The 26,183-nt window shown below is 42.4% G+C and overlaps 1 protein-coding gene across 5 annotated transcripts in view; it reads left to right on the plus strand.

Moving 5' to 3' along the window:
* Window positions 1-26,183, plus strand: part of LOC131448247 (ankyrin repeat and fibronectin type-III domain-containing protein 1) — a 143,987-nt gene that overhangs the window by 77,087 nt on the left and 40,717 nt on the right. For 4 of the 5 annotated variants that reach the window (XM_058620535.1, XM_058620534.1, XM_058620533.1 and 1 more), the window contains one exon: window positions 7,649-7,689. In XM_058620535.1, coding sequence (XP_058476518.1) covers window positions 7,649-7,689 — 41 coding nt within the window. Of the gene's footprint in view, window positions 1-6,121; window positions 6,258-7,648; window positions 7,690-26,183 lie in introns of those variants that run through there. The other variant, XM_058620536.1, reaches the window with a different exon arrangement.

Here is a 26,183-nt window from a genome sequence, read left to right on the forward strand (position 1 = left end):
TTTTTTTTCCCACTTTATTGCACAATAATTCATTCTTCACCCCGTCGTCTCATTTTCTAATTCGCAGTCTCCATGGTCTCGTGGTCTTCTCCCCTCGTTGTCATCATCTTTTCCATGTTCAAAGCTCTGCAAAGAGTTTCCTTTGTTGGACATCCAAGTGCTTGGCGGAATGATAGTACTAACAGCCAAGCCATCTTAACAGATTGCAGGCCCCTTTCACATTGTGACTTTTTTATGATCACAAGTTGCATTTAGCATCAGAGTTGACTTCTTTTCCAACCCAGTGCCTTTTCAACATCTAATGGGCAATTATCTTTAGAGAAGACGTTAATGGGTGTCCCATTCCACAAAGTCCCGGTTATTTATGTCAATGAGTGCCATTGTGTGGAAGCGTGGCAGACCCGTGCGATACGCTCCACTTGTTTAGATTTTCTCGATGGAATCCCACACCCACCCACTGTAAGCCAACCCTAACCACAAGACCAGTGTGTGTGTGTGCGCGCGCGTGTTTTACATGTGTGTTAAGTCCAGTCTTGAATGTACCGATGTGTAATGTACATAATGCAGAGAGAGTGAACATAAACAATGACAGACACATGCTCACACACACACACTGCATTGGCGTCCATTCATTAGCACAGACTAAACAAGGGCTTCTCCCCGACTTTAACCATAACCAGTTAATACTTAACCCTAAACTTACCATAATCACAATACAATTCTTAGTCATGAACCAGTTCCTCCAGAAATGAGGTTTTGGTCTCCACGAGGATTATGGTCCTGATAAGGTCAGTGTTTATGCCAGAAAAGGTCTAACATAGGTAACAAATACAAACACACATACACACACACGCACACATACACAATCAGGGATCCACCACTAACATCAACACCCAGAGGCTCGGGGTTGGTGACATCATGGCTCGGATGACAGCACGTCTTCCAACCCCATTAATCTGATTGTAGGTGGCTCCGCTGCAGTGATTTATGGGTAAATATCCATAGTCTCTCTCTCTGTGTGTGCTGTGTTGATTTATGAGCCATGTTTAGCTCCCTTTGGTGCCCAAACCACAAGACTTGGGAACTTGGGAGGGAGAATCGCATACAAATAATGACATTGTAAAAACTGGAGACATTTAGACCCGTATAAGACCCACCCTGTCACTCACTCATCACCCAGTGCTGCTGATCTGTTTTGCCTGTGTAGATGTGTATGTGTCTGTACCCTGTGTTGTGTGATCAGACTATTTATGGTAGTTTATAACACTTAAAGATAGGGTTGGAGAACCTGGATCGACAGAATACAGTCAATGCTAATCTAAAGACAGACTGTACACGGATGCAAGCGCAGTGTAGCTTCCCTTTTCCTCACTTGTCTGCTCATTAAGGCCCAGTCAGCACCCGCTCCCAGAGCCCATGCATGTCTCTGCGTTCACCAAGACGTGGCCGGACAGGAACACTGAGTCCAGTGAGATGGAGCCTCGATCCTGCCGTCTCTCTCACCAGATGCATCAAACCTTATTCTAGGTGATGTCAGTCACTGTCCAATTAAAAATCTCTGCACATGAACACCAGGACAAATGAGACTCTGGACAAGTGCTATATAACTGTGGAGAAACACGTCCGACCACAAGACACACATTTGATTATTTTCTATTTATTGAACAGATGAACAGCATTTAGGCCTTTGGAGGTTGTGACTTGAATGCCTGCTCCAGCTCAGGCTGCACTGCCACAATCAGCTTTAGTCAACTCTTCCTTACCTCAGAGACAAACAGAGGCAGATACATGTCACACACAACATACACCCTGACCTTAAAGATCGCTGTAGCAGCAGAAAATGAGACTAATCAGACCAGGAAACATTTATACCACCTCTGTACGATGTCTTGGTGTCCTGATTTAATGAACTGCTTTGATTGTGACCTCAGTTTTCTTAATTTTAGACTTCTTTTGTCTTTCTATCGTCATCACCTCTGACCTCTCGCATCATCCATGCGTGAAAATCCCAATAGATCAGCAATTACTGAAATACTCCGTACACCAACATCCATAATCGATGTTATTGCTCACTCTGATGCTCTGTTTGGCAGATTTTGGATTGAAGTACTGCCGTGTGATTGGCTGATTAGATATTAACATTAACAGACAGTTCAACAGGTTTAAATAACACACTAATAATTTGCCTGCGTTCATACGGAGCGTTTCTACGTTTGGTGGCGATTCAAAGCTGCATCACCTAAAAGGAACAACACTGAACTCAGTGACTCACACAATAGCAGACGCCGTCTCTCTGGCGGCCCTAGCGACCCTCTTTCACACTTTGACTCAGGTGAAACCAAATACGTGAAATTGAGACCTGCATTGTTCCACGTAGCAACTCTGCAGACAGGTATTCAGCCGTCAGAGGTTTAGTCAGAACTGAGGCGGCCTCTTGAGATGAGAGGTGAAAACTCTTCCTCTTAACTCCTCTTAAGTCCTATTGCAAACAACTTACTCCCAAATATATCCTCTCCATCGACAGCCGTGAGGAGCAACTTGGGGCTAAGTGTCTTGCCCACATCAGCATATAGACTTGCAGAGCCTCGGATCATAGCGTCGACCTTCTAGCTGAAAGACATCCGGATCAACCGCTGAGCACGGCTGCCCTGTGTTATGTTTTCTTTCCCTCTTTTTTCTGTGCTCTTATTAGAACTCTATTCGTTTCCCCAAACACCACAGTGGAAGAAAGAATGAGTGCATCTGTGTGCAGCACCTTTTCTTATCACTCATCTTTCACCCATTCACACGCTGCCAGGAGCTGGGAATCAAACCCACAACCTTCAAGTTGAAAGACGACTCACTCTACCACCGAGCTACTGTCTCCTAACGATAACTAATAACTGAATACTTAACTTTAATGAAGCATTTCTTAAACCTAAGTTAACCTTTATTAATCCATTTTTAGTAAATGTTTCTCACTTTACAACAAGGGTCACATGGCACATTAATAATGGTTAATAAATGTGAACTAAAGAAAAGTATTTACAGTCACTTAAAGCTTTAATTAACGTTCAACAAACAGTTAATCCTGATATTAACAGCAGCTTTATAGACCCTTGAATAATATGTGAATGAATAACTTCATTAATCTGAATAACATTAATAAAAGACTAATATTCCTTTCTTTGCTAACCCTCAAGTTGGAGCTTTTAAAAGCTTTTTAAATCCCAATCATAACATGAGATTTACAGATTTACCTGTATGACTTCATGCACACATGATTACTTGCATGCTACTTGAAACCAGTTCTTCTCTGCAAAACTCGCCTCTATCTTGGGCTGCACAATCCCACTGTCTGCTGGGAAATATCTCACAAGTAGTGCTCCAAACTAGATCCAGTAACTCACGACTCCTTTCTCTAATGGCGTGTTTCCACTGGCTCGCCCCGCCTCTCAAGTTGTGTTTCCACGAGTAGGTACTATGACTGTCGGTCACTGATTGGTTAGAGTGTCGTCACAGGAAGACGACGTCCGACACAAGAATCAAGCCGAACAATGCCGAACTGCAGATCAGTTAAAAAGACTTAACAATCCTTAAAAACGTGCGTGAATCTCCAACAACTACCAGGGAAATGTCTAAAATCTCAATATTTAACAGAGGAGTCTGGTGTATTTAGAGACAGCACTGCCGATAAGACTGTCCTCCAATCAAACGTACATATAGGTACATATAGGTAGGAATTTTTACTGCCTAACCCTGTCCTTTATGCTCTAACCCTAACCTCAGTAACACCTGAGTTGAAAAATACCGCACCAGTGTAAAAACAAACCTTTAGGTCGTATTCAGGGGTTGGCGTCAGTTGGAGGACTTGTTGGAGTCTGTGCTCCGGTCATGGAGGAAGTGCTGAACACATAGTTTTAATGACCTGATTCTAATGATTCAGTTACACTGAAAACAACTGCTTTACAAGTCACTCGTCACTCGTTTGTATGTGTGTGTGTGTGGAAAACAAAGTTGCAGCAGTTTCACGCAGCCGTGCAGTCATGACTCCGCCCACGTTGAGGATGTACTGTTTTTGTAGTGGAAAACCAACCTAAACTGTGCCGTGCCGTGCCGTGCCATGGGACCAAAGTGGGGACCATAACTGTTGCCATATATGTCACAGCACCCCCCACCACCCTCATGTGGAGGATAAAGCACTAGAAGATGGATGGATATACAGTCACTCATGCCTCATACATCTGTTACAGATATTACTCCAATATTTCAGAATATACAATATTATTCCTTATTATTATTATTATTATTAATGTTAGTTTTAATGTGAAAATAATATTAATTATAGGTCATAACATAGTTGTTGTTGGTGCACGGTGTTTATCCTGAAGCCAGCCGTCACACTGTCGTCCCAGGGGCCGATACAGGAAGGAGACAGTGAAAGGCCACCCACCAGGAACCCACTGAGAGACCTTCAAAGATGTTGTTAAATAGGTGTCTGGATGTGTGCATGTATGAGAATAAGTGTTATAATTAGAAAAGCCTCTGGCTGCTAACAGTTGTTGGGACAACCTGCTGTGGCCCTTCACTGATGCACGCTGAGCATCTGCATCGCCTTTTGTTTCAGCCGCAGAAAAATGGCACTGAAACTAAAGTAAAACAATGGTCGTGGGGGTGCAGAGGAGTAGGACGCGCAGAATATGGAACACATACGCCGTGTGTCTTTTGTTATAGTGACGGCAGACTGTGTATCTACCATCGTACCTTCAGCAGCAAACGCACGGGAGCCGTGAGGGAACATGTGGGCACTAGTGTGACAAGAAATTAAAATAATTCACAATTCCCAGAATCCTCTTTCATAGAACAGAAACCTCTGCCAAGGCTCCTGGATGATTTCACACAGTGTCAATCTCAGCTACCTATTATGGAACGGTCCAGGGCGTGACCCCGCCTATCGCCCTATGTCAGCTGAGATAAGCACAGCACGCCCGCGACCCTCCTGTGGAGGCTGAAGCGGTAGAAGATGGATGGATGGATGAATATTATGGAAATTGAACTAGAAATATAAACTGATGTTCTAAATGGCTCTGCACTGCTGGAGTGCTGGATTATTTATGTGGACTTGTTTTTACATGCATTAATAACGTAATCTGATTGAACCATTATGTAGTTTCCAAGCTCACTGTTTAAAGACAAACCCGGTGTGAAACAACGAAGGGCTCGCGATAGCAGCTCTGCAGCACGCGCTCGAAACACATCGTAACGTGACCCAAGCACGATTTAGACATTGAAAACACTCCACTCTATATTTAAACATAGTGTCCAATTATTCAAATATCACTTCTTGTCATCAACCAGGGTTGGCTAATGGCTAAATGTTATCCATGCCCATAGAAATGTCATGGACAGACAGACGGATAGATAGATAGATAGATAGATAGATAGATAGATAGATAGATAGATAGATAGATAGATAGATAGATAGATAGATAGATGGATTCCTCTTTCCCTCCTGTAAACCTTCCCCCTCTTCCCTGCTGAGCCTTTTCTCCAGGCTTCTGTATCTATAATGAGCATTTCCTCCTAACCCCCACACCTTCTCTCTCTCTCTAATTTGCACACACACACACACACACACACACACACATTCTTATACAGCATTCCTATCGAGGACACTCATAGACATAATGCATGTCCTAGCCCCTTACCCTAACAGTAACCATAACAACTGCATGCCGAGCCCCTATAACCCCCTGTAACCGAAACCTGAGCTTAACCCAATTCTAACCCAAACAATGAAAGCAGGTCTTAATCCTTAAAAAAAAAAAGCTCTTTAAATATGAGGACCAGCCATAATGTCCTCTTAAAGACAGGTTTGAATTCAAACCCACACACACACACACACACACACCCCTCTCTCTCTCCTGTCCTCACTGTGTGCAGAATTGGAGAAGCTTATCGCCTAGCAACCACAATTAAAGTACAACAAGTCAGTAGCGGTAGCAGCCAGCATCAGAGCAACGTTGGTAAACCTGCATGTGACCAACAGTTTTCGACAGGAAGCGCAAACTGAGGGAGAGTTGCACAGGGAGGGATGGAGGGATGGAGGGATGGAGAGAGGCAGAGCGACGCGTGTGAAGTGGAACAGGTGAACAGCTATTAGAGCGGCTGCTGCTGAGGAAACACTGTGTGGACTTTGGGATTTGGAGAGAGAGGGAGAAGACGGGGGGAGTCGAGTCACATTCTCCGACTGGGTGACAGTGGGTTGGACTCAACAGGTACGTGTGTGCTGGAATTTGAATGGATTATATCGATAGGAACTGTGTTTACTTTAGATTTGTATTCGTGTAACCATGGCAGGAAGGATACTGTGGCTGGTTTCACAGCAGGCAGAGAATGCCAGACTCAAAAGTAGAGGAAACTCGTATGTGAATAGAAACACACGGAGTCAGTAGTGCTAATAGTTCACACTCTGCACTCATGGAAAAGTACATTTTGGCCATTTTCTGATCATTGTCTTTAATTATATATAGTTATATTTAAATCCAGCGAGTTATTTGTTTAAATACTGTTAGTTTCAGCATTTATTTCCTGAAAAAGTTGAATTTTACACCTTGTTTTTTTTTAAATACATATTTTTTTACTTCAGAAATGAGAATGATGTCGCGGGGAATGATCAACCGTATTATTATTATTATTATTATCACCCAGCGACTCCAGACAAGAACCTACCCACGATAGTTGTATCGTAATTCTACGTAAGTCTTTACCCCCCCCCCCCCCCGCTCACTTACTCATGTGTGTTCTGTCTTAGCGTGACTCACCTCTGGTGACGCACCTGCAGAAGACGTAGGAAGCCGGAAAGAGACAACAATATGTGTGTGGTTGTGCTCCGGTGTGTGTTTGTGTTTGAGAGCGACGTATTCAAACGGCCCCCGTAGAGCAGAGCTGACAGGAAGTGTTCTGGAACTCAGCTGACATTGAAAATGCATGTGAATAAAGTGTTTGGAATGATTGCTACTGTGGCACATGTGTGGTTGGCTCATACAAGGGGGACACTGAGGATTTCTTTGGTGCCGCTTTGAAGGTAAATGTCCGTATTAGTGTGTTAGATTGACACTGACGGTCAATACATAAATAAACTCAATAGAGGGAGAAACCCTTTGTGTTACTGCATGTGTTTTTAGGTTAATCAGCTTGCAGATACTTAGATTAAGGCCAGTAGATATTTGCAGATTATCAAGTGGCGATCAAGCGACCTGAAAAATGGCTCAACTCTTCTTGTTTAGACTCTGTTTTTAGACTCAAGACTTAGAGAGAGAGGGTGTTCCTTGTGGAATTATTGCTACTTCAGCACCAGCAACAACTGCCTACACTGCAAAGATAGAAAACCTAATAATAAGGAACGAGTGGAGAAAAGAGTCGAGGTTTGCTGACAGGAACCTTCGAAGAGCCGAGTATTGTCACAACCTATGGATGAAACTCAACCATCAATCATTGTTCCAGCGACTGCAGCTTTAGCCTCACATTGCTCCGCCTGCAGCACACGATTATACAGCTGTGTCTTCATTTATCTGTGTCTCAATTAAGTGCAAACAACACAAAAGGCAAAAGTGTCATTTGTCTTTTCAGATTGTGACGTCTGTTTTTTTCCTTTTCTTGCCGACAGAGTCTGGGCTCCGCTGACCGGAAGGAGAATCAGCGTAAGAAGTAAGTCTTTTTTGGATATGATAATAAGATCAGTGGCTCCCAGGGTTGTTAGCCACCGTCATTAAGTCATTATTGTTTCATATTAACATATTCTGGTTGTTGCAAGTTTCCTTCTTTTGCTGGGATGTTGACTTGAAGAGACGATTCAGAGACGACCCTTTAAACAAACCTGTCGAGTATATTACACAGAATGGAAAGTTTAATGTATCACTTCCAATCGCATTGAAGCGCAGGACAAATCTCCCAAAGAATTTGACCTAATTCATCTGAGTTCAGATGCCACACATGCCAAGCAAGTTAATTCTGCCTAAGCCTGAGTTACACCTCCATACTGAACTCTAATGGCGTATTTCCACCGGCTCTACTCTACTCTCCTCGACTCGACACGGCACAACGCGGCACGGTGCCGTACGTATTCTTATCATATCCACCAGGTCCATTCAGGACAGATTCCAAAGCCACGTGTGTGAACAGACAAAAGTAGATGTCTCTCTTGTCTCTCAGATGTTACTATGAGGTGTTAATGGTGCTCGAGTGCCTCTTCAAAGTGATTCATACAGACACCATGTCATCTTAGGTGGATCACACGTCTAGAACCTTCTTACTGTGAGAGAACACTGTGCTCACAGTGCTAAGTCGACCTGTTTACAGTGTTTCGTGAGAGGTGTCTCCAACACAGAATGTTCCTTTGGTTTGAGTATGCTCACGCCTGTTTGCATATTTGAGTTTAGGATAGACTGAAGTTAATGTCTAGGAAATAGTCTGCTCATATTTCAGGAGTAATTGTTTATTTTTCTGGGTGTTTTGTGAGTTTGAAAATAAAGTGGTGACGTAAAGTGAGGAGACACTCACGTGTCTCTGTTTGTCCTTCCAGTCCGTGCTCCGTCTTTAAGTTTGTTCTTCAGATTACAACATTGAGTTCATGGCTGACATAACATCTGCTCTCAGTATACTTTGTTCACAAATGAATACTAAAAAAAAGCTGTACATAGCTGTAGTTGCACAGCAACCATAGCCTGATCACAACATACTGTAACAGTGTTTCTGCACCTGCAGTGTCTTAGTGTTCATGGTGACGTCTCTGTGGACAAGGGTTGCAGGTCGTTGTCCTCAGTCCGTTTCTGAAGGCTGTGAGAGGATTGTGAACGAGTGCAGGTGAACGCATCGCAGCCGGGCAGAGTCACAGAGGAGACCAGAGAGATGTGCGATTGCTTTTATAATGGATTTTAAAATAAGAAAAATATAGAAAAATAAAAGTCACTTTACATTAAAAACACAATGCAGAACATTAAAAGCAGTCTTGAAGACAGGAGTTTTGAGGAAAGATCTGGATGAGTAAAGGTCAGAACAGTCATGGATGGGTTGGGGTAGTGACTTCCAGAGGGAGGGGGCTGCGATGGAGGAGACTCCATCTCCCCAGGTTTTGTGCTTGGTCCTGGGGTGGCGGCTGTAGCAGGTTGGAGTCTGAGGACCAGAGAGTTCTAGACATGATGACGTTTATTGAGGAGCTTTGCTGGTTGCAGTAATCACATTTGGATCAGGGTTTCAGCAGGAGAGTGATGTCCGGAGGAGGGCAATAAAAAGATTTGTCATGTCACACTTATTGTTAAGTTGCAGAAAGTTTGCCTGCATCCAGGAGAGGCAGTTGTTGGGGGGGGTGGGGGAGGTTAGACATCTTACTTGAAGGTGAGATGGTGAGATGTTCAAGGAGTGTGAGTCACAGATGGCAATGGATGTTGTTTTAATGTCCTTTCTGAGAATGGTTGCTACTGGCGGTGTTTGTCCAGGTAGGTGAAGTCAGTGGGTGTGGCTTAATTTAGTGAAAAATAGTCCATGGGTTTGTGCCAGGTTTCAGTGAGGCAGAGTCTGAGGCAGTTTCAGAGGATGTTGTTTAATTGGTTGGTTGAGAGGACGGAGATTGGATAGGTTCACGTGTTGTTTGTTGTGATGACATCATGCGGGAGTTAGGGAACGCCAGGATCACATGGATGGGATGGAGTAGCTAGGTAGTAGATAGGTGCCTGAGTACAGTGGTGGCATGGTGCAGTGAGGGAGTGTTAGTTTGGAGCAAAGATCTGTGAACAAGCCCCAGGAGTCCAGGAGGAAAGGAGTATCCACAGGTTAATCCACAGCAGAGCAGTAGCCATCTTAACAGTGTAACAGCTGCGAGAAAGTAGTTGTCAGATGGAGCTGTGACGAGCAGGTTTGTTTGAGTTCCTCTGCAGGACCAGGTCAGGGTCAATGTGCATATTGACCACAGAGACAACAGAGTGTCTTCATTAGGGATTAAAAGTATAAATAGTACACAGACTTTGATGTGCACAGAGGCATAGTGTGTTCTCCGCCATCTCTTATAGATTTCATTAGGGGTCTGACAGAAGGAGCATCATGTAAATTTGTGTTGTGCTGTTGTTTCACCAGTTGTTTTTCAAATGGTGGTAATAAACAAATGTACATGGTACGCTAATCATCAATGTCCATATATGGTTCATCGTGAAACTGTAATACCTAGGCCTTGTTCTGAGCATGCCATAATGAGACCGGTTGCCAGGAGACAAGCAGATGTACTGAATGAAGGAAGGAGAAGAGTGTTCAATAAGTTCTGTCACACCAACCTCTGGCCTTAGCAGCAGCTTTATATTGGATTTTATTCACCAAAAGCTTCAGGTCCACCAACTGTAGCTCAATTCACATGTAGCTGCGCTGGATCATATTGTCAGCGCTATTTTTAGAACTGTGCTGCGGGCTGCCAATAAGTTGCCCACGGACTGCCACGTGTTCGCAGCACCGTGTTGGTGACCACTGGTCTATATGGTGAATGGTCTGCAGTCATACAGTGCTTTTCATGTCCATGACTCAACGCTGCTTTACTTTACAATCACATCCATTCACTCAGTCACATCCATTCACCAAGTCACATCCATTCACCAAGTCACATCCATTCACCCAGTCACATCCATTCACTCAGTCACATCCATTCACCCAGTCACATCCATTCACCAAGTCACATCCATACACCCAGTCACATCCATTCACCAAGTCACATCCATTCACCCAGTCACATCCGTTCACTCAGTCACATCCGTTCACCCAGTCACATCCGTTCACCAAGTCACATCCATTCACTCAGTCACATCCATTCACCCAGTCACATCCATTGACTCAGTCACATCCATTCACTCAGTCACATCCATTCACCCAGTCACATCCATTCACCCAGTCACATCCATTGACTCAGTCACATCCATTTACTCAGTCACATCCATTCACTCAGTCACATCCATTCACCCAGTCACATCCGTTCACTCAGTCACATCCATTCACCCAGTCACATCCATTCACTCAGTCACATCCATTCACTCAGTCACATCCGTTCACCCAGTCACATCCGTTCACTCAGTCACATCCATTCACCCAGTCACATCCATTCACCCAGTCACATCCATTGACTCAGTCACATCCATTCACTCAGTCACATCCATTCACCCAGTCACATCCATTCACCCAGTCACTTCCAATTACTCAGTCACATCCATTCACTGAGTCACATCCATTCACTCAGTCACATCCATTCACACCCATTCACCCAGTCACATCCGTTCACTCAGTCACATCCATTCACCCAGTCACATCATTCACTCAGTCACATCCATTCACCCAGTCACATCCATTCACTCAGTCACATCCATTCACTCAGTCACATCTATTCACCCAGTCACATCCATTCACTCAGTCACATCCATTCACCAAGTCACATCCATTCACCCAGTCACATACATTCACTCAGTCACATACATTCACTCAGTCACACCCATTCACTTACACACTGATACAGCCAGCTCTGTACAGTGCTTTCTCCATCACACATCAATCAGACACATCTTCACACTGCCAGTGCTGCCTTCAGGAGAAACTTGTAGACTAGAGGAGCCGGGCATCAAATCTATGAGCCCCCCGGTTAAAAGACAACCCACTCTCACTCCTAATATCACTGTTAAAAAAAATCTGCAAATGAGGTGGGCCAGGCCGGGCCTCGGGTCGGGCCTCGGGCTTCCTTTTTTCCGCTCATAAAACACATTTCTTGCAGTTTGTAAATGATATGTTGTTTGTTGTGAATCATCGCTGTTTCACGTGCGGTGAAGAGTAAATCTGGAGAGGGGCAGACCTGACGCCGCTGTGTATGTAACCCCTGACACTTTGGGCTTGTTAGTGTCACTTTTGGAGCCTTTTATGATGCTCAGCGTGAACTGGAGGGCCACACATATCCCACTCTGCATCTTGTGCTGCTATGAGCAGAACCACTCACACATCACTGCCAGCAAAATGCCAACAGTACTGCACAGCTGGCAGCCGTGCGTCAGCGGCATGCGCACCGGTTTTGCGCACCACTCCACAAAGCTGCAACATTCCTGTGGCCCAAATTCAAACAGTTGCGGATGCTGCCCCGCTGACCAAAGGGCAAATGTACCACAGTATGTGAAGGCCCGCCTGTTAGATGCGCAGCACCGGTACCGGAGGACCCAGAGGATGCGAGCCAGGAGACGGGTGCTGCGTCAACCGTGTTGGTCCACGGTTCCTTTGTGTCACTGCGGTAAACCTATCACAGAGCAACACAGTTGGACTCACTGATGGAGGCAGCTGTAACTGGCAGATCATTATTGCTGAAAGTGTCCAAAAAGACAGTAATGTCCTGCATCCCCGTGCAAATGAAGTGCAGGCAGCTCTCGTGTGTCAATTCCTCTTCTTTCTGTCGAGGATGTTATTTGCTCCATTTCCTATTATGAAGGAATATTGTTTGCTTTATTGTTCCATGTTGTCCCCTGTGGACTGTTACAGTGTGATTTGTGCGTGTTTTGGTTTTTTTTGTTTCAATTTTCATTCTTGTTGCTAGGCTAGACTGCATATCACTTCCAAACTCAGAGACACACAAGCACAAGAACGACACCAGTTTAAAAACAAGGATACATTTATGAACTTTATGAAAATGTACATGTATTATAGGTTGCACCCAGGCCTGAGGGGCCTGAGGGGCAGAGGGGCCGAGGGCCGGGCTTTGGGGCAATTACCAGATCATTACCTCAGACTCGGGCTTGGACTTTCTTTAATCTGCCAATTAGAAAGATGTGTTTGCGTTTAAACAGTTTAAACGGCGACACTAGAACGCTCGCCCTCCCCGCTCCACACCACTTACAACTGTCACTCATATTCACAGATCACATGACACGGATCCCACTCCCGTGTCACTGCCACAAATATGACAAGATAATTACAAAGATTAGAGATGGCCAACTGAAGACAACAGAGAACAAGAGGAGCAAGGCAAATTACGGGACGGAGTTTAATCTCATTACATCCACTGACGATGAGATCGACTGCTGTGCTGCTGCTGCTGCTGCTGCTGCTGCTGCTGCTGCTGCTGCTGCTGCTGCTGCTGCCGCTGCACAGCACCCAGTCATGAACTTAATGAACTTAATCTTGAAAGGTCCAATATCCATTTATGTATTAACATAATAATCTTCAGCACAACAGCATGTTTGCTGTTGCCTGCACAGCTTTGGCAGCTCGTACCCTTCACTTAAGATTCCACTGGTCAGAGCGGAGGGTTGAGGTACTGTGGTGCTTTTTCAATGTGTGTGTGTGTGTGTGTGTGTGTGTGTGTGTGTGTGTGTGTGTATGTGTGTGATTCTAACAACGAACAAATAAAACATATTCTACATTCCATTCATCCATTTTCTTCTGCTGTATCCTCAGTGGGAGGGTCACAGGAGGAGGAGCCAATCTCAGCTGACAGAGGGCGATATTCTACATTCATTACCTCTAAAGTGAATTATTAAAAAGAAAAAAAGAAAGGTTTTAAATGTAATGACTGTGTCATTATAGCTCCTGAAAATCAAATTAAAAAACCCCTCTGCATTTTAAATTGTGAGTATACGTTACAAAAATATCCGACTTCTGAAATAGAGCCATTATGCACTCATTTACACATTTAACATGGATTACTGCAGGAAGACTAATTATACCCAACAATTAAAGGAAAAATAAGGATTAACTATCAATGGATTACACAACTGAGATCAGTGCAAGAAAAGGCTTGACTTTCTATAGCAATGCTTGATGACCACACTTCCCATCTGTTTATTCTGCATTATGCTACTGCCACATTCCCCACACTCGAGGGACTTTTCCTTGTTGTCGTGGTTACAGATGACATGAGAGCCAGAGCCCTGCAGCATGTAATTCATGGGCCAACACTGATGATGTGACATTCAGCGTACAGTACGCGCGGTCTTAAATGGGACTATAATCAAACCTCTGTCCTAGATGTGAGGACAGGAGGTCATGGTGAAAAGACACAATCAAGTGTCTTTAACTCTCAGAGTCAGAACTAAAAGCAGAAACAGACCCGCAGCATTTGTGTGTCTCGTCCTCCAGAGGTACGATCCAAGACAAATGTGGAGCAGAAAGATAACACGGACTGAGGGCTGCTGCTGTCTGACCGATGTGAAACACATTCCTTCATTTTTCCAGCTTCTTTTCTCCTCATCTCATTTTTTCCAGGGCTCTGAAATCCCAGTGTAAATACATATTGAGGGGTATTTACAATAGTGGTAATGGTGGTCGGGGAAGAGACTCACTCTGTGGAACGGAGGAGACTGCGTTGGATCACTCACTTTCTGAGTCTATAGCTATTTGTACAGTAGCGTGTGTGTGTGTGTGTGTGTGTGTGTGTGTGTGTGTGTGTGTGTGTGTGTGTGTCGGGGGAGAGAAAAGGATGCAAAGGAAACACACTATCATTTGGAGGATTTAAACTGTACTTTTCTGAGAAGTTTAGCCTTTTCCATCACGGCATAAAACACACACAATTACACATGCACATGTAAACAACACAACACATATTTCATCACTTGATCTTCCATGTTCGTAATCACACGCGCACACGAGGGAGTTCTTCAAAAAAATGAATTTATTTCATGTTTACACTGATTTTAAACCTTTATGGAACCTCTCCATTAACGTCTCTCTCCATCATGAAAACACATCAAAATGTGATCAGAAACACACACACACACACATTTTTATATATATATATATATATATATATATATATATATATATATATATGTATATATATATATATATACATATTTACCTATGTATATATGTGTGTATATATATATATATATATATATATATACACACATATATATACATATATGTGTGTGTATATATATATACACATATATATGTATATATATATATATATATGTATATATATATATCACATCTGACTTTGCCACCCCACAGGATAATGTGTTACCAAATTTAAGTGTTTAAAAATAAGGTTTTAAGTCTCTGTGGGGGGGGCGCGGCACACTATTCAAGTCATCGCTCATCAGTGTTTGTACAAAATATGAACATAAATGCTCCACTTTGTCGACTTCAGGCAACCTTTTCAACATGTTGGTAGTAGTTTATAGAATATATACTTTATTAATCCCCTTAGGGAAATGATTTCACTAAATTATTTCTCTGTCAGTGGACTGCCACACTGAGTAGCGCCCAGGGAGCAATGGGGGTTGGGTACCTTGCTAAGGGGTACCCCAGCCCTTTGGACCTGAACCAGTGACCTTCCGGTTACAAGCCAAGTTCCCTTTCCACTTGGCCACGGGCTGTCCATATTAGCGACATATTGCACATAAACAGAGCTAGTTGAGCAGCAGTCCTCCATCCTCTCTCTCCCTCTTTGTGTTTGTATTTATGAAGCACTTTTTTCGTCTCGATGACCACTCAAAGCTGCTCTCACCCATTCACCCATTCACCCATTCACACGCTGCCAGTACAGACATCAGAGGTTGGATGTCTGAAGACGAGAAATGCTGAATTTGCGTTGTCTAACAGGGTAAATGTGACTTTGCTTTCTTTCTTTAATCCAAGCATGAACCCTAACTCTACTCATCCATTAGCTTTTTAAATTGTTGCTCGAATATTGTTTGTCTTGGGGAATTTTCCTCAACCGTTGGTTCAGTTAAATATAGAGATGCATGTGACACACACACACACAGAGAGAGAGAGAATAACTCTCTAACTCTTCGAGGTTCTCGTCCCCTTTCCAGCATAAATAATCCCCAGTCTGCTGGCTCAACCCTGATTGGAATCTCGACGCCGTGCTCAATTGTGGGTTGATGGGAGGAGTTGGGATGTTCTTTGTGTGTGTGTGTGTGTGTTATTTGGGATATTTGGACCTTGTGAGGACAGTTGATCTTCACAACTTTAAAGCGGCCATAGCATGGTCCTATCTCACTTATATGTGAGATATGGAGGTGTACTTACAAACATGAAGTCATTTTTATGGTCAAAAACGTCTTAGTCGCTACTGAACTGATTGTTATGGACGTTTAGAGCTTCATAAACGAGGTAATGAGGCAGATACGCACACAAATGGGATCTTTAAAGGGATTTTTGAAGGTTAAGACAGACTTTAGCTTTGTTTGGGCTGTTGAAAGAATAGTTGTGCAAACGTGTGTGTGTGTATATATACTGTATATACCTCTAAAATTTGACGACATTCCTCTAAAATTTCGTCACATATGTGTTGTGTTGTTTTTACATTTCAATACTAAACGTGTTCAGAATCAGCTGTTGATCACAGATGATCGATCGTCTTATGACAAAAGTGGCAAAATTGTTACTTCCAGGGAAGCTGGGCTTCCATGACAGTGGACGCTGGGCTTCTGCATGATGATTGGAGGAAGTGTCTGAAAGGCAGAGCCAGTTTTTGATGGACAGCGTTGCAGAATCATACTGTGTGGATCTTGTGAGGGAAGTGTGTAGACAAATAGCTGGTCGTTGTGTGTTATCTGCTCGACGATCTCGACCATTTTCACTGTAAATAAAAACACTATTACTGCATTTCTGTACACATTTGCTGTGTCACACCTGTTTTCCTGGGCATGTCCAATTTACACCAACATTAACTTTTTCAAAAGCAACGTGTGCTTTCACTTCATCTTTACTTGGCCAAGAGGAGTTTCTTGAAAGTGTTTTTTTTATGTTCAACGTCCCGTCATCCCTTAAAAGCTCCTGAATCAATGACATAGTTTCCATTAAAAAATGACTAAATAATGGAGCGATTAAAGCAGCAAACATTCTGTAGATATCGTAGTTTTAAGGCGACACAGAATTTATAAGGTAAGACTTTTGTCTTGTGTCTGTGTGCCCCACTCATTTTAGTTCTATACCTAATATAACCACACTTTACCAAAACCAGAACTATCCTTTTAGTGCATTTTTCATTACCATAATTATGTGACGGTTTGTGCTATTTGGAACAATTGCAATGGTTTCTGAAAGCTGAGCAGTTGCACGTCAAAGCCAACCTGTGGTTATTACGGTCATTTCACTCGCGCTGTTGCAGGAAGCCGGAGAATCAGCGTGTTTGTCGCCAGAGAAGAGAGAGTCTGAAAAAAAGCCTCTACCTATTTTTTTTGGCCTGTTTTCGCTCATTGAGACAAATGTTATTTTAAATATGTTGTGTACTGTTCACATTTCATATTTAATACGCCAAAACTGGTGTTCATGTACAACTACAGTGTTTTTTTTCTCCTCAATAAAACGTTTTTATTCATTTTAAATTGCTAATGCACTATTTTAACATGCAGTAAATTGTTAATAACTACCAGATATTTCCAGATATGTGTGTGTGTTACTCAGTGGGATTGCGTAATCTCAGTATAACCCTTAGTACTGTTGAAATCCTGCTGTAAATGTCTACCAATTGTTTACAGTGTAATAGAGCTTCAAATAACATTCCCTCTGACATCCACATCATTATCTCATAACTAAAAGTGGGTGGAAAGAGAAAAAGTCTGTGGTAGCTCTCAGTAGCTTTGTCCATTTTCTCAGACTGTATATTAGTTTGCTGGGTTTCATGTGTTTGTCTTGTCAACTCAATTCCAAATGCAATGGAGTGCATATCCATCACCGACACATCTTAATGTCAGGTCAACGTCGGGGAATCGTGACAAACCCAACACTTATCATAGGGTGTCGGTGGATCAGTGGAAAGGCAAGTTGTCTATCAGTCCAGATCACTCCGCTAGTCTACATGCAAGACGCTCCTTATTAAGCCTGTGGTGACGGCATGTATGAAAAAATGTCTGTGAATGGGTGAAATGGCGAAAACTATAGTGTAAAGCAGCTTTGAGTGGTCAGATGAGAAAAGCACTATATAAACACTAGAGATGTCCGATATTGGACATCATATTTGATATGCCAATATTGTCCAACACTTAATTGCTGATTCCGATATCAACCAATACCATAAACACAGGTTTTTTTCCCACAAAACTAATGTTAGGTCACACACGCATCTCCTGTTGTGGAATTAAACATAATACCTACTTTTATTGTGCACCTACACCCCAACACTGTCTGTGCAAAATAAGAAAAGTCAACGTGAGTTATGGAAAAAGTGCAAAATTGGAAAATGGATCACATTTTCTCACATTTTCATGAGGTACAAACAACACTTTAGAAGTGCGAAGAAAGTGACCACACACTGTTGTTATGTTATGTTATGTTATGTTATGTTATGGCTAATGGTTATAAAACTCTTTTTTTCGGTTGTGGGTGGATGGATTTGTGTGCTTGATACCAGAGTACCTTGGTTTGCAATGTAGCTTTATGGCTAAGTTATTAGCCGTTATTGTTCTGAATGCTATGCCAAGGCTCTGAGCTTTCTATTAAAGGCCTCCTCTCTCCTTTGGTTAGAAAAATAATCTTTCTCATTAACATTTTGTTCTGATGTGCTTTTTAATGGTGCCCCATATAGTTTTAGTTTTGAAACATTATTGTATAACAATACGCGAGTGAAATTTGACTTCAGGGTACATGTATTGTAGACAGCTTTGGAATAGTTTCTCAGTAATTGACCCCCACTGCTACTAAACAATCTGACCAAAATCAGCTAATGTAATTGTGTTACAACTGAGGGAAAGTCTTTTTAGTGTGAAGAAACATCAGTATGTTTTATGAGCGGAGACTTCAGTCCAAGTGAAATAAAAGCAGTCTCCATCATGTCCACAGACATGGGTTTGGATGGAGAGGGTAAGTGGAAAACAAGGGTTTCTTTGAGCAGATTTTAATTAGCAATGTTTGTAGTTTGGCTGCCTTCTTTTATGATTGAACCGCTGAAAGCCTTTTGTGTTTGCACAATGCAACACATTAAAGAGAGCGTATTTGTGTATGTGTGCATCTGCTTGTGAGATTCTGTGCGTGTGTCCATTACATTTGCACATAGCTATTCTATTGATGGGGGAACATGTTCTTTTTTTGGCTTAGTAGAGTTCAACTGGCAGAAATAAGCCATAGGAGACAGGGTTGAAAGCAATCCTAGCACTTTTCAAAATAGTTATTTTAGGTAGACCGCCATTGCCTGAAATTGCTGACACAAGGTCAGGTATTTCTCTGTCTTGCTTCTAATTCCCTGTATTATTGTCTGTGCCTTAGTAATCTGAAGTTAGAGCTGTGGTTTAGGGCAGCCCGACCTCAGACAGACCTCAGATTGAGTAATGCGTAATGCATAATTCTGCTGTTGAACTGGGGTCCTGTTAAGGAACACTTTTCATACAAATCCCTCTCAGTGTTGTTTTAGCAGCGGTGCTGTCGGCCTGGGTCTCATGGTTATGCAAACCAGAACAGAAAGACATTTAACATTCTTGAAATCATTACTGATATATACATGATAGCCCTTAATATTTGTGTTTAGCATTTAGCATGTATTTGTGCGTGTGTGTGCACACGCATGCAAACGTTAGGTTCCTACTCTTACACTTTAATAAGCAGCTATTATCATAAATTAAGTGATATAAAATGATAGCGTAACAGGCCGCCACGCTAAAATGCGCTAGCTAGAACCCTGGGATCACTAAGATTCTCAGGAACATGAATAAATCAACTATCTCACAGAAGTCGTCACGACTTTAACCTTAAAGCCAACAACATACAATGAAACTCTGTGAAAAGATGAACCCGATTCCACTAAAAATAGAAACATATGTCACCTAAAATTAGATAAGAGGATAAGAGGATAGGTGAAATACAGTGCATAGTATATAAATTTTTCTTTAATTATATTGCTGTAACTCAACTTTAACATATCAGAGACAGATGGAAATACATGGAACACAAGGCTCCCCCATACAGATAGTGGTCTTATCATGTGTGCAGTCTGCAGAAGGTGATCTGCATTTGCATGTTTTGTTGTTGTACTGAAATCTATGGAGGACCAAAAGGGCCAAAATTAAATAAATAAATACACCGTCATTCATCAAATAATGCAATGTGTCATTAAATAAATTTAATGAATTAATGACACATTTCATTATTTCATGGTCCGTGTTGCAGTGGATCATTCATTTATTTTATCTGTCAAACTTGCCCATCAAAGTCAGAGGGCGGGGCTAACGCTGATCGAGTCTGATTCATTGCTTTGGTCTGAAATGGCATGGCTGCCATGTATCACAGCATAGCAGCAGAGAAAAGAGATATAAACCTGAAATAAATATTTTTCTGAGTCCCCGAGCGTAGTTTTAAGATCATTTGAGGCGAGAAATTAGTCATTTAGAATTCAAAAATGTGGTTTGTGTATTAAGATATGATGTATTATATATAGTTTGGCAGCGACGGTATCGGAGGTGATCAGCTTCGCCTCAGCGGACGCTCGGCCTGTCCTGATGAAATGATCCGCTGGCTCAGATCATTTAAGGCGAGAAACTAATCATTTAGAATTCAAAAGTGTGGTTTATGTATTAAGATATGATGTATTATATATAGTTTGGCTGTGACGGTATCGGAGGCATAGGCTCAGATTTATATTTTTGCCCACGGGTGCCCAAATTATTGAAATACCATCATATAATTCTGACTATATAGGGGTGGCATGCTCACTGCTTCTGAACATCTGATTTACAAAGAATTTCTTTGTTTTCTAATTCATGCTATATAGCCTATTTTGATGGACTCGGGACACCGAGAGGGTGCTGTTCTAGAGAGAAGGTCCTGGGTCGGGAAGGAGCCGCCGCCCGTCTCTCTCTCTCTCTCTCTCTCCTCACTTCACGTCGTTTACGTCAATAGAGGGAAAATTGAATTTGGGCCGAAAGTTTTATTTACAAGATTAAACTGAGTAACACGATCTCTGTCTATCGATCGCGATCGTGACACTGAACCGGCTATACAAGCTCGAGCACCGGAGCACCCACGGGATCGGCGCCGATGAGGTGATCAACTTCGCCTCAGCGGACGCTCGCTGCTTTGTGACCTGATCAGACATTTCATCAGCACAGGCCGAGGTAACCGTGGGACACTAATCACCGAGCGTCCACTGAGATGAAGCTGATCACCTCCGATACCGTCGCTGCCAAACTATATATAATACATCATATCTTAATACATAAACCACATTTTTGAATTCTAAATGACTAATTTCTCGCCTCAAATGATCTTAAAACTGCGCTCGGGGAATATTTATTTCAGGTTTATAGTTCTTTTCTCTGCTGCTATGCTGTGATACATGGCAGCCATGCCATTTCAGACCAAAGCAATGAATCAGACTCGATCAGCGTTAGCCCCGCCCTCTGACTTTGATGGGCGAGTTTGACAGATAAAATAAATGAATGATCCACTGCAACACGGACCATGAAATAATGAAATGTGTCATTAATTCATTAAATGTGTCTTCAATTAATTAAATGTATTTAATGACACATTTAATGATTTAATGACACATTTAATTAATTATTTAATGACACATTTAATTATTTAATGAATGATTTAATGGTGTATTTATTTATTTAATTTTGGCCCTTTTGGTCCTCCATAGCAATCAGGACAAAGTGGATGTGGTATCCACTCATCCACAACAGCTACCCACCATCTTATTTTGTATGAAAGCAGCCGGTGAAGAGGCGAGTGTCCTGACATATAGCCAGGTACAGTATATATGCTGCTGGTTATTTATGTCTATGGATGTGAACACTATGGTGAAATCAGCTGCCAGAGCTCTATAAAAGGTATAGAACCACTTTACTTTAAAGTTATTTTAGACTCACAAACGTGAAGTCATGTGGTTATACACCATCCCAACCTCAGTTCAAAGTCAACAAAGTCAAATGTGGTTGTGATCAGAGGACAGGTGTTGAGGACGTCAAGACTGAGCCGCCATCGCGACGGTGATGATGTCACCACGGACAGCTGCAAGGGGTGAAGGCAGGCTTGGGCAGTTGCCCACAGATTCCCCTACAGAGACACCCACCTGCTTCATATGTCCAGTTTTCTTTTAAACCCCTCAAAGGGATTCCCTGAGTGAAGTGAACCCCATGTCTTTGAAGTCCTGATCCTGTGTGTTTGTGTGGCATTGAAGTCCTCATCCTATGGTCGTGTTGTGCCACATGTTTAAATCCAAATGTTTGTTTGAAGTTTTATGACCAATCGTCTTAATGTGAAAGTGTTGGTCCCAAGACAAACATGACATCTGGATAAGCAGAAACAATTATTATCAACCAATGAACGTGAACCATCTCCCCGTAAGGCTATTTCTGAATCTGTGTTTCTCAGACCTGTCAAGTCTCCAGTTCCTGTAGAAGGACATCAACATTAATGAACTGCAGCGGCTGCCAGTGGTTCTTATTTAATTAGAAGCCCTTGAAGCAGCAGCAGCAGCAGCAGCAGCAGCAGCAGCAGCACAGTCTAGCTTAATACGATCACTTTTGGGGTGACTCTGCCATCAGATCAAAATCCCACACCCCTGTTGTGTGATTCATACAGGAAAATATGCTTCTATGTCTTCGAGGTCAATTAACTCTTTGGAGAAGCTGGCGCAGGCTCAGGAAACAGTAGCTGAGGGAGTAGGAGTGGGAACCAATGTAGTAAGGTTGGGGTTGTTCATCTAGATAAGCCATAGCATGAGGTCATTTTGAATGACGCCTTCAAAAACATCTTTATAGTGAAGCAGCTGCTGTGTAGAGGACTATGTTATAGGAGTTCTTTTTCCTCTGTCTCACAAAAACGACATTCCCACACTAAACTGCATCCTCAATGAAATCCTCAATGAAAACATTAGATTTGTTTGCAGTGTCACCAACAGTGATGTAACTGTGACACATCCACCGAACACTGCAGTTCAACACCATTTAGTAAACTCTGCACATCTGCAGAGTTTGAATAGTTTTCATTTATTATTAACACAGATCCTTAGAATTAGTGCGATTAATCGCATGAATGTCATTGTTAACTTGCGATTAATCACAATTAATGGCACATTTGTATCTATTCTAAATGTCCATTGATTTCTTTTTGTCCTGTTATTTGTTCTCATTTTAAAGCTCTTATCAACATAGAAAAGTGGATCGGCTTGCTTTGTGCACATGTTTTTTTTTTTATTGAGACAATATTCTGACTTATTCCTCTTATTGTGAGAGCCGCACAATTACATGTCATTTAATTGTAACTTAATATTCATAAATATTAAATATTAATAATACATTTAATATTATTATTTAAAATAATAAGAGAGGCTGTGTGAATAAAGTGCCGTTCTTCAACGCAGATGTGATTTAATGTGTCGTTGCCGTAACGAGCTAATCCGAGCTAAAGGAGCTATCGGTCTTCAGTGGTCTCCTTACTACGGTTCGGGGGTCTGCCAGCTTGGTTGCTAACACTGCATACATCATGACTTGGATGTGGGGAGTGCGTGGAGAAATGATCCAGGCTGCGTTGGAGACGGAGAAGCGCACGGCGCTCGCCATCCACTCAGAACGTAACGTTAGCCGACTACTCTCTGGCCGCCTCGTGTGCCTGTTGTTTTGTTTCCGGTGTAGCTAGATCCGGTGGTGTTGTAGTTTTTCTAACGTTACCAGTTGTTGCAACAGCATGTGAAAAAAACTACAGTTTGCTAGGCCAAAAAGAACATTAATCTCTGACGCCGTTAAAATGGGTTTGCGTTAACGCCGTTAATAACGCCGTTAATAACGCGTTTAACTGACAGCAGTAGTTCAAATGTATATGAAGCACCATAGACACTAATTTCTTTTTAATTAGGTGAAGAGTCATGCGTTCACAAACCGGCGTGGAGCTCCACAGAGCCAGGTGACCACCAGCTGAGGGAGGGGTTAATGTTCCCCACCTCCACATCCAAGACCCTGGACTCTGATGATTACAGACATAAATCGTGCTCTGATTGCAATAAACGACACCCTTCAATAAAAAATCGACAAGCATCACATGCAGTGAACAGGGCTCTGGCTGCACTCAAAAAAAATACTGAAGATATGGCTGTAGATTATGATTATTGTTATAATAATTTATGAAAAGTAACCATATTCAACATTTTGTATGCAGTATATACTGTAAATCTGGAAATCTCTGTGTCAATGGGCATTGTATGAGTATAATCTGTATAAACTGTCATACTGTCACACGACCACGCCGCTCATTCTCTCTTCATGGAGTGGCATCAAGTACTGTGCTGTGGCTCTGAGGGGAGCGATGGCCAATTAAGACACATTATGCAAATATGAGCGTCTAAAATAACACTATCACTGCCATGACGAGGGTATAAGTGATTATAAGTGAACGTCATTTGTGTTGATGTGATTGTGAGGACTCCACGACACACACGCAGGGTCAAACATTTGTCAGTGACGTGAGGAAACGAGCTCTTCCTGGAGTTTGATGAGTCGGCACAGAGATTAGTGTAGAGATGGAGACAAGGGACGGACAGGTGAGCATGTGACTCTACTGTCGTTCTTTATCTTAGAAACCTCATTTGAATTCACTTCAGTCATATAATGATGGTGTTTCAATGACTGGAAGTGAAATAATGGGGAATAATCATTGTTCATAATCATAATGATGTTGATGTTGTTTGTTGATCCATCCCTGTTGTATTGTGATGTATGATCTCTTAACTAGGATGTAAATACATTGATTTCTACAGACAGTCTTCACTTAATTAATATGCATTTTGTCATTTTTCTGTGTTTTATTTTAAGGTATTGTTCAGAGAGTGATGACGTATGTCATGGACGTGTATTTGCTCATATTGAGTGAGGGATGAACACCATGTTGCCACTGAATCCGTCTCATTTTGTCCTTTAAGAGGACGACACGAGGACGCAAGGATCAGAGTTTCTATCCCGTTTGAAAAGGTTTTCCTTTTCATTTCCAGGGTCATAGCAGTGCTTTATTTACCCCAGTGGAAATGATTACTCGTCGATGATGCAATAGAGATCTTTATCCGATCTGATCAGTGTGTCACAGAGCTGCAGACCTGACAGGACACTCTCAGGGAGGGGTCTCCGTGATAGCACTGTGCTCAGGGACAGTTTGACAGTTTGGCAAGTGATTGAGGTGCAAACCAGCCACATCACTGCTCAGAACCCAGAGTAATGACAGTAACCATTGTGTACAGTCCCATCAATCCTGTTTTTTATCAAAGCCATGTGTGTGAGCTGTTATTCCTGCAGCACATCATATAAACTCACAACAGCGATGGCAGATGCAGGCTTTGTTTTTGTGTGACGGGTTGCACTCCATTAATCTGTCCTGTTCTTATGCCAACTGTCCCCACACTTTGGCTCCAAACGCGCCGCGAGGGAGTTTGGATTCAGGCTTCAGGCATTTATAGAAAGATATTAAAAACAGCATAGTGACATGGAGTATAGATCTCATTAGACAGACTGAACATGTCATGTGTTTTGGATACGGTTGTAAAACTTCAAATTGCAGGCCTTGATTCTGTTTGCGCTCTCACCGCTTTATTGTTGCTAAACGAAACAGTCATAGTGTGTTGTCCATATTTATATTCAGCCATTGCTTATCCCTGCACACTGTTTCACTCGTTTATCTGGATTTGTGCTACTTTTGATTTGTTTGATTGAACCAGTCAGGACACTTCTGGGCTGATTAAGACAGTCAAGGATGAAGATGACAGTGACCCAGACTCAAGGAAACCGTGCAGGTGCATGACCTGAGAGGGAAGTGTCAAGCCAAACGTCTCCGTCTGTCAATGTCTGATGTGAGACACATTTCAAATTGTTGTGCAACAGAGTGAAAATCAAGCTCAACAACAAGGAGACTCAGAGAGAGAGAGACAGAGAGACAGATGCAAACTGCAAACAGCTGTTTCTACACTCAACACAAATATAAGGGCAGCACATTTGTGTTTACTCCCATTTTCCATGACTACACACAAATGCATCAGTGACCCCGACACTACTACAATGATCCTTCCGTGTGGCAGGTGAGACGTATCGCGATGATTAAAGAGCGCGATTATAGCACACGTGTGCCTTGGATTTACAATCAAAGGTCAAACGTAAAACGTGCAGTTCTTTGATGCGACCACGATGCCACAGATGCCACAGGTTTTCGGGGCGGGTGCAGTTGGCACGCTGACTGCAGGAATGTCACCACCATACGCTGCCTCCAACGGTGTT

The sequence above is a fragment of the Solea solea genome, chromosome 21, assembly GCF_958295425.1.
Source record: "Solea solea chromosome 21, fSolSol10.1, whole genome shotgun sequence".
Classification (NCBI taxonomy): Eukaryota; Metazoa; Chordata; class Actinopteri; order Pleuronectiformes; family Soleidae; genus Solea; species Solea solea.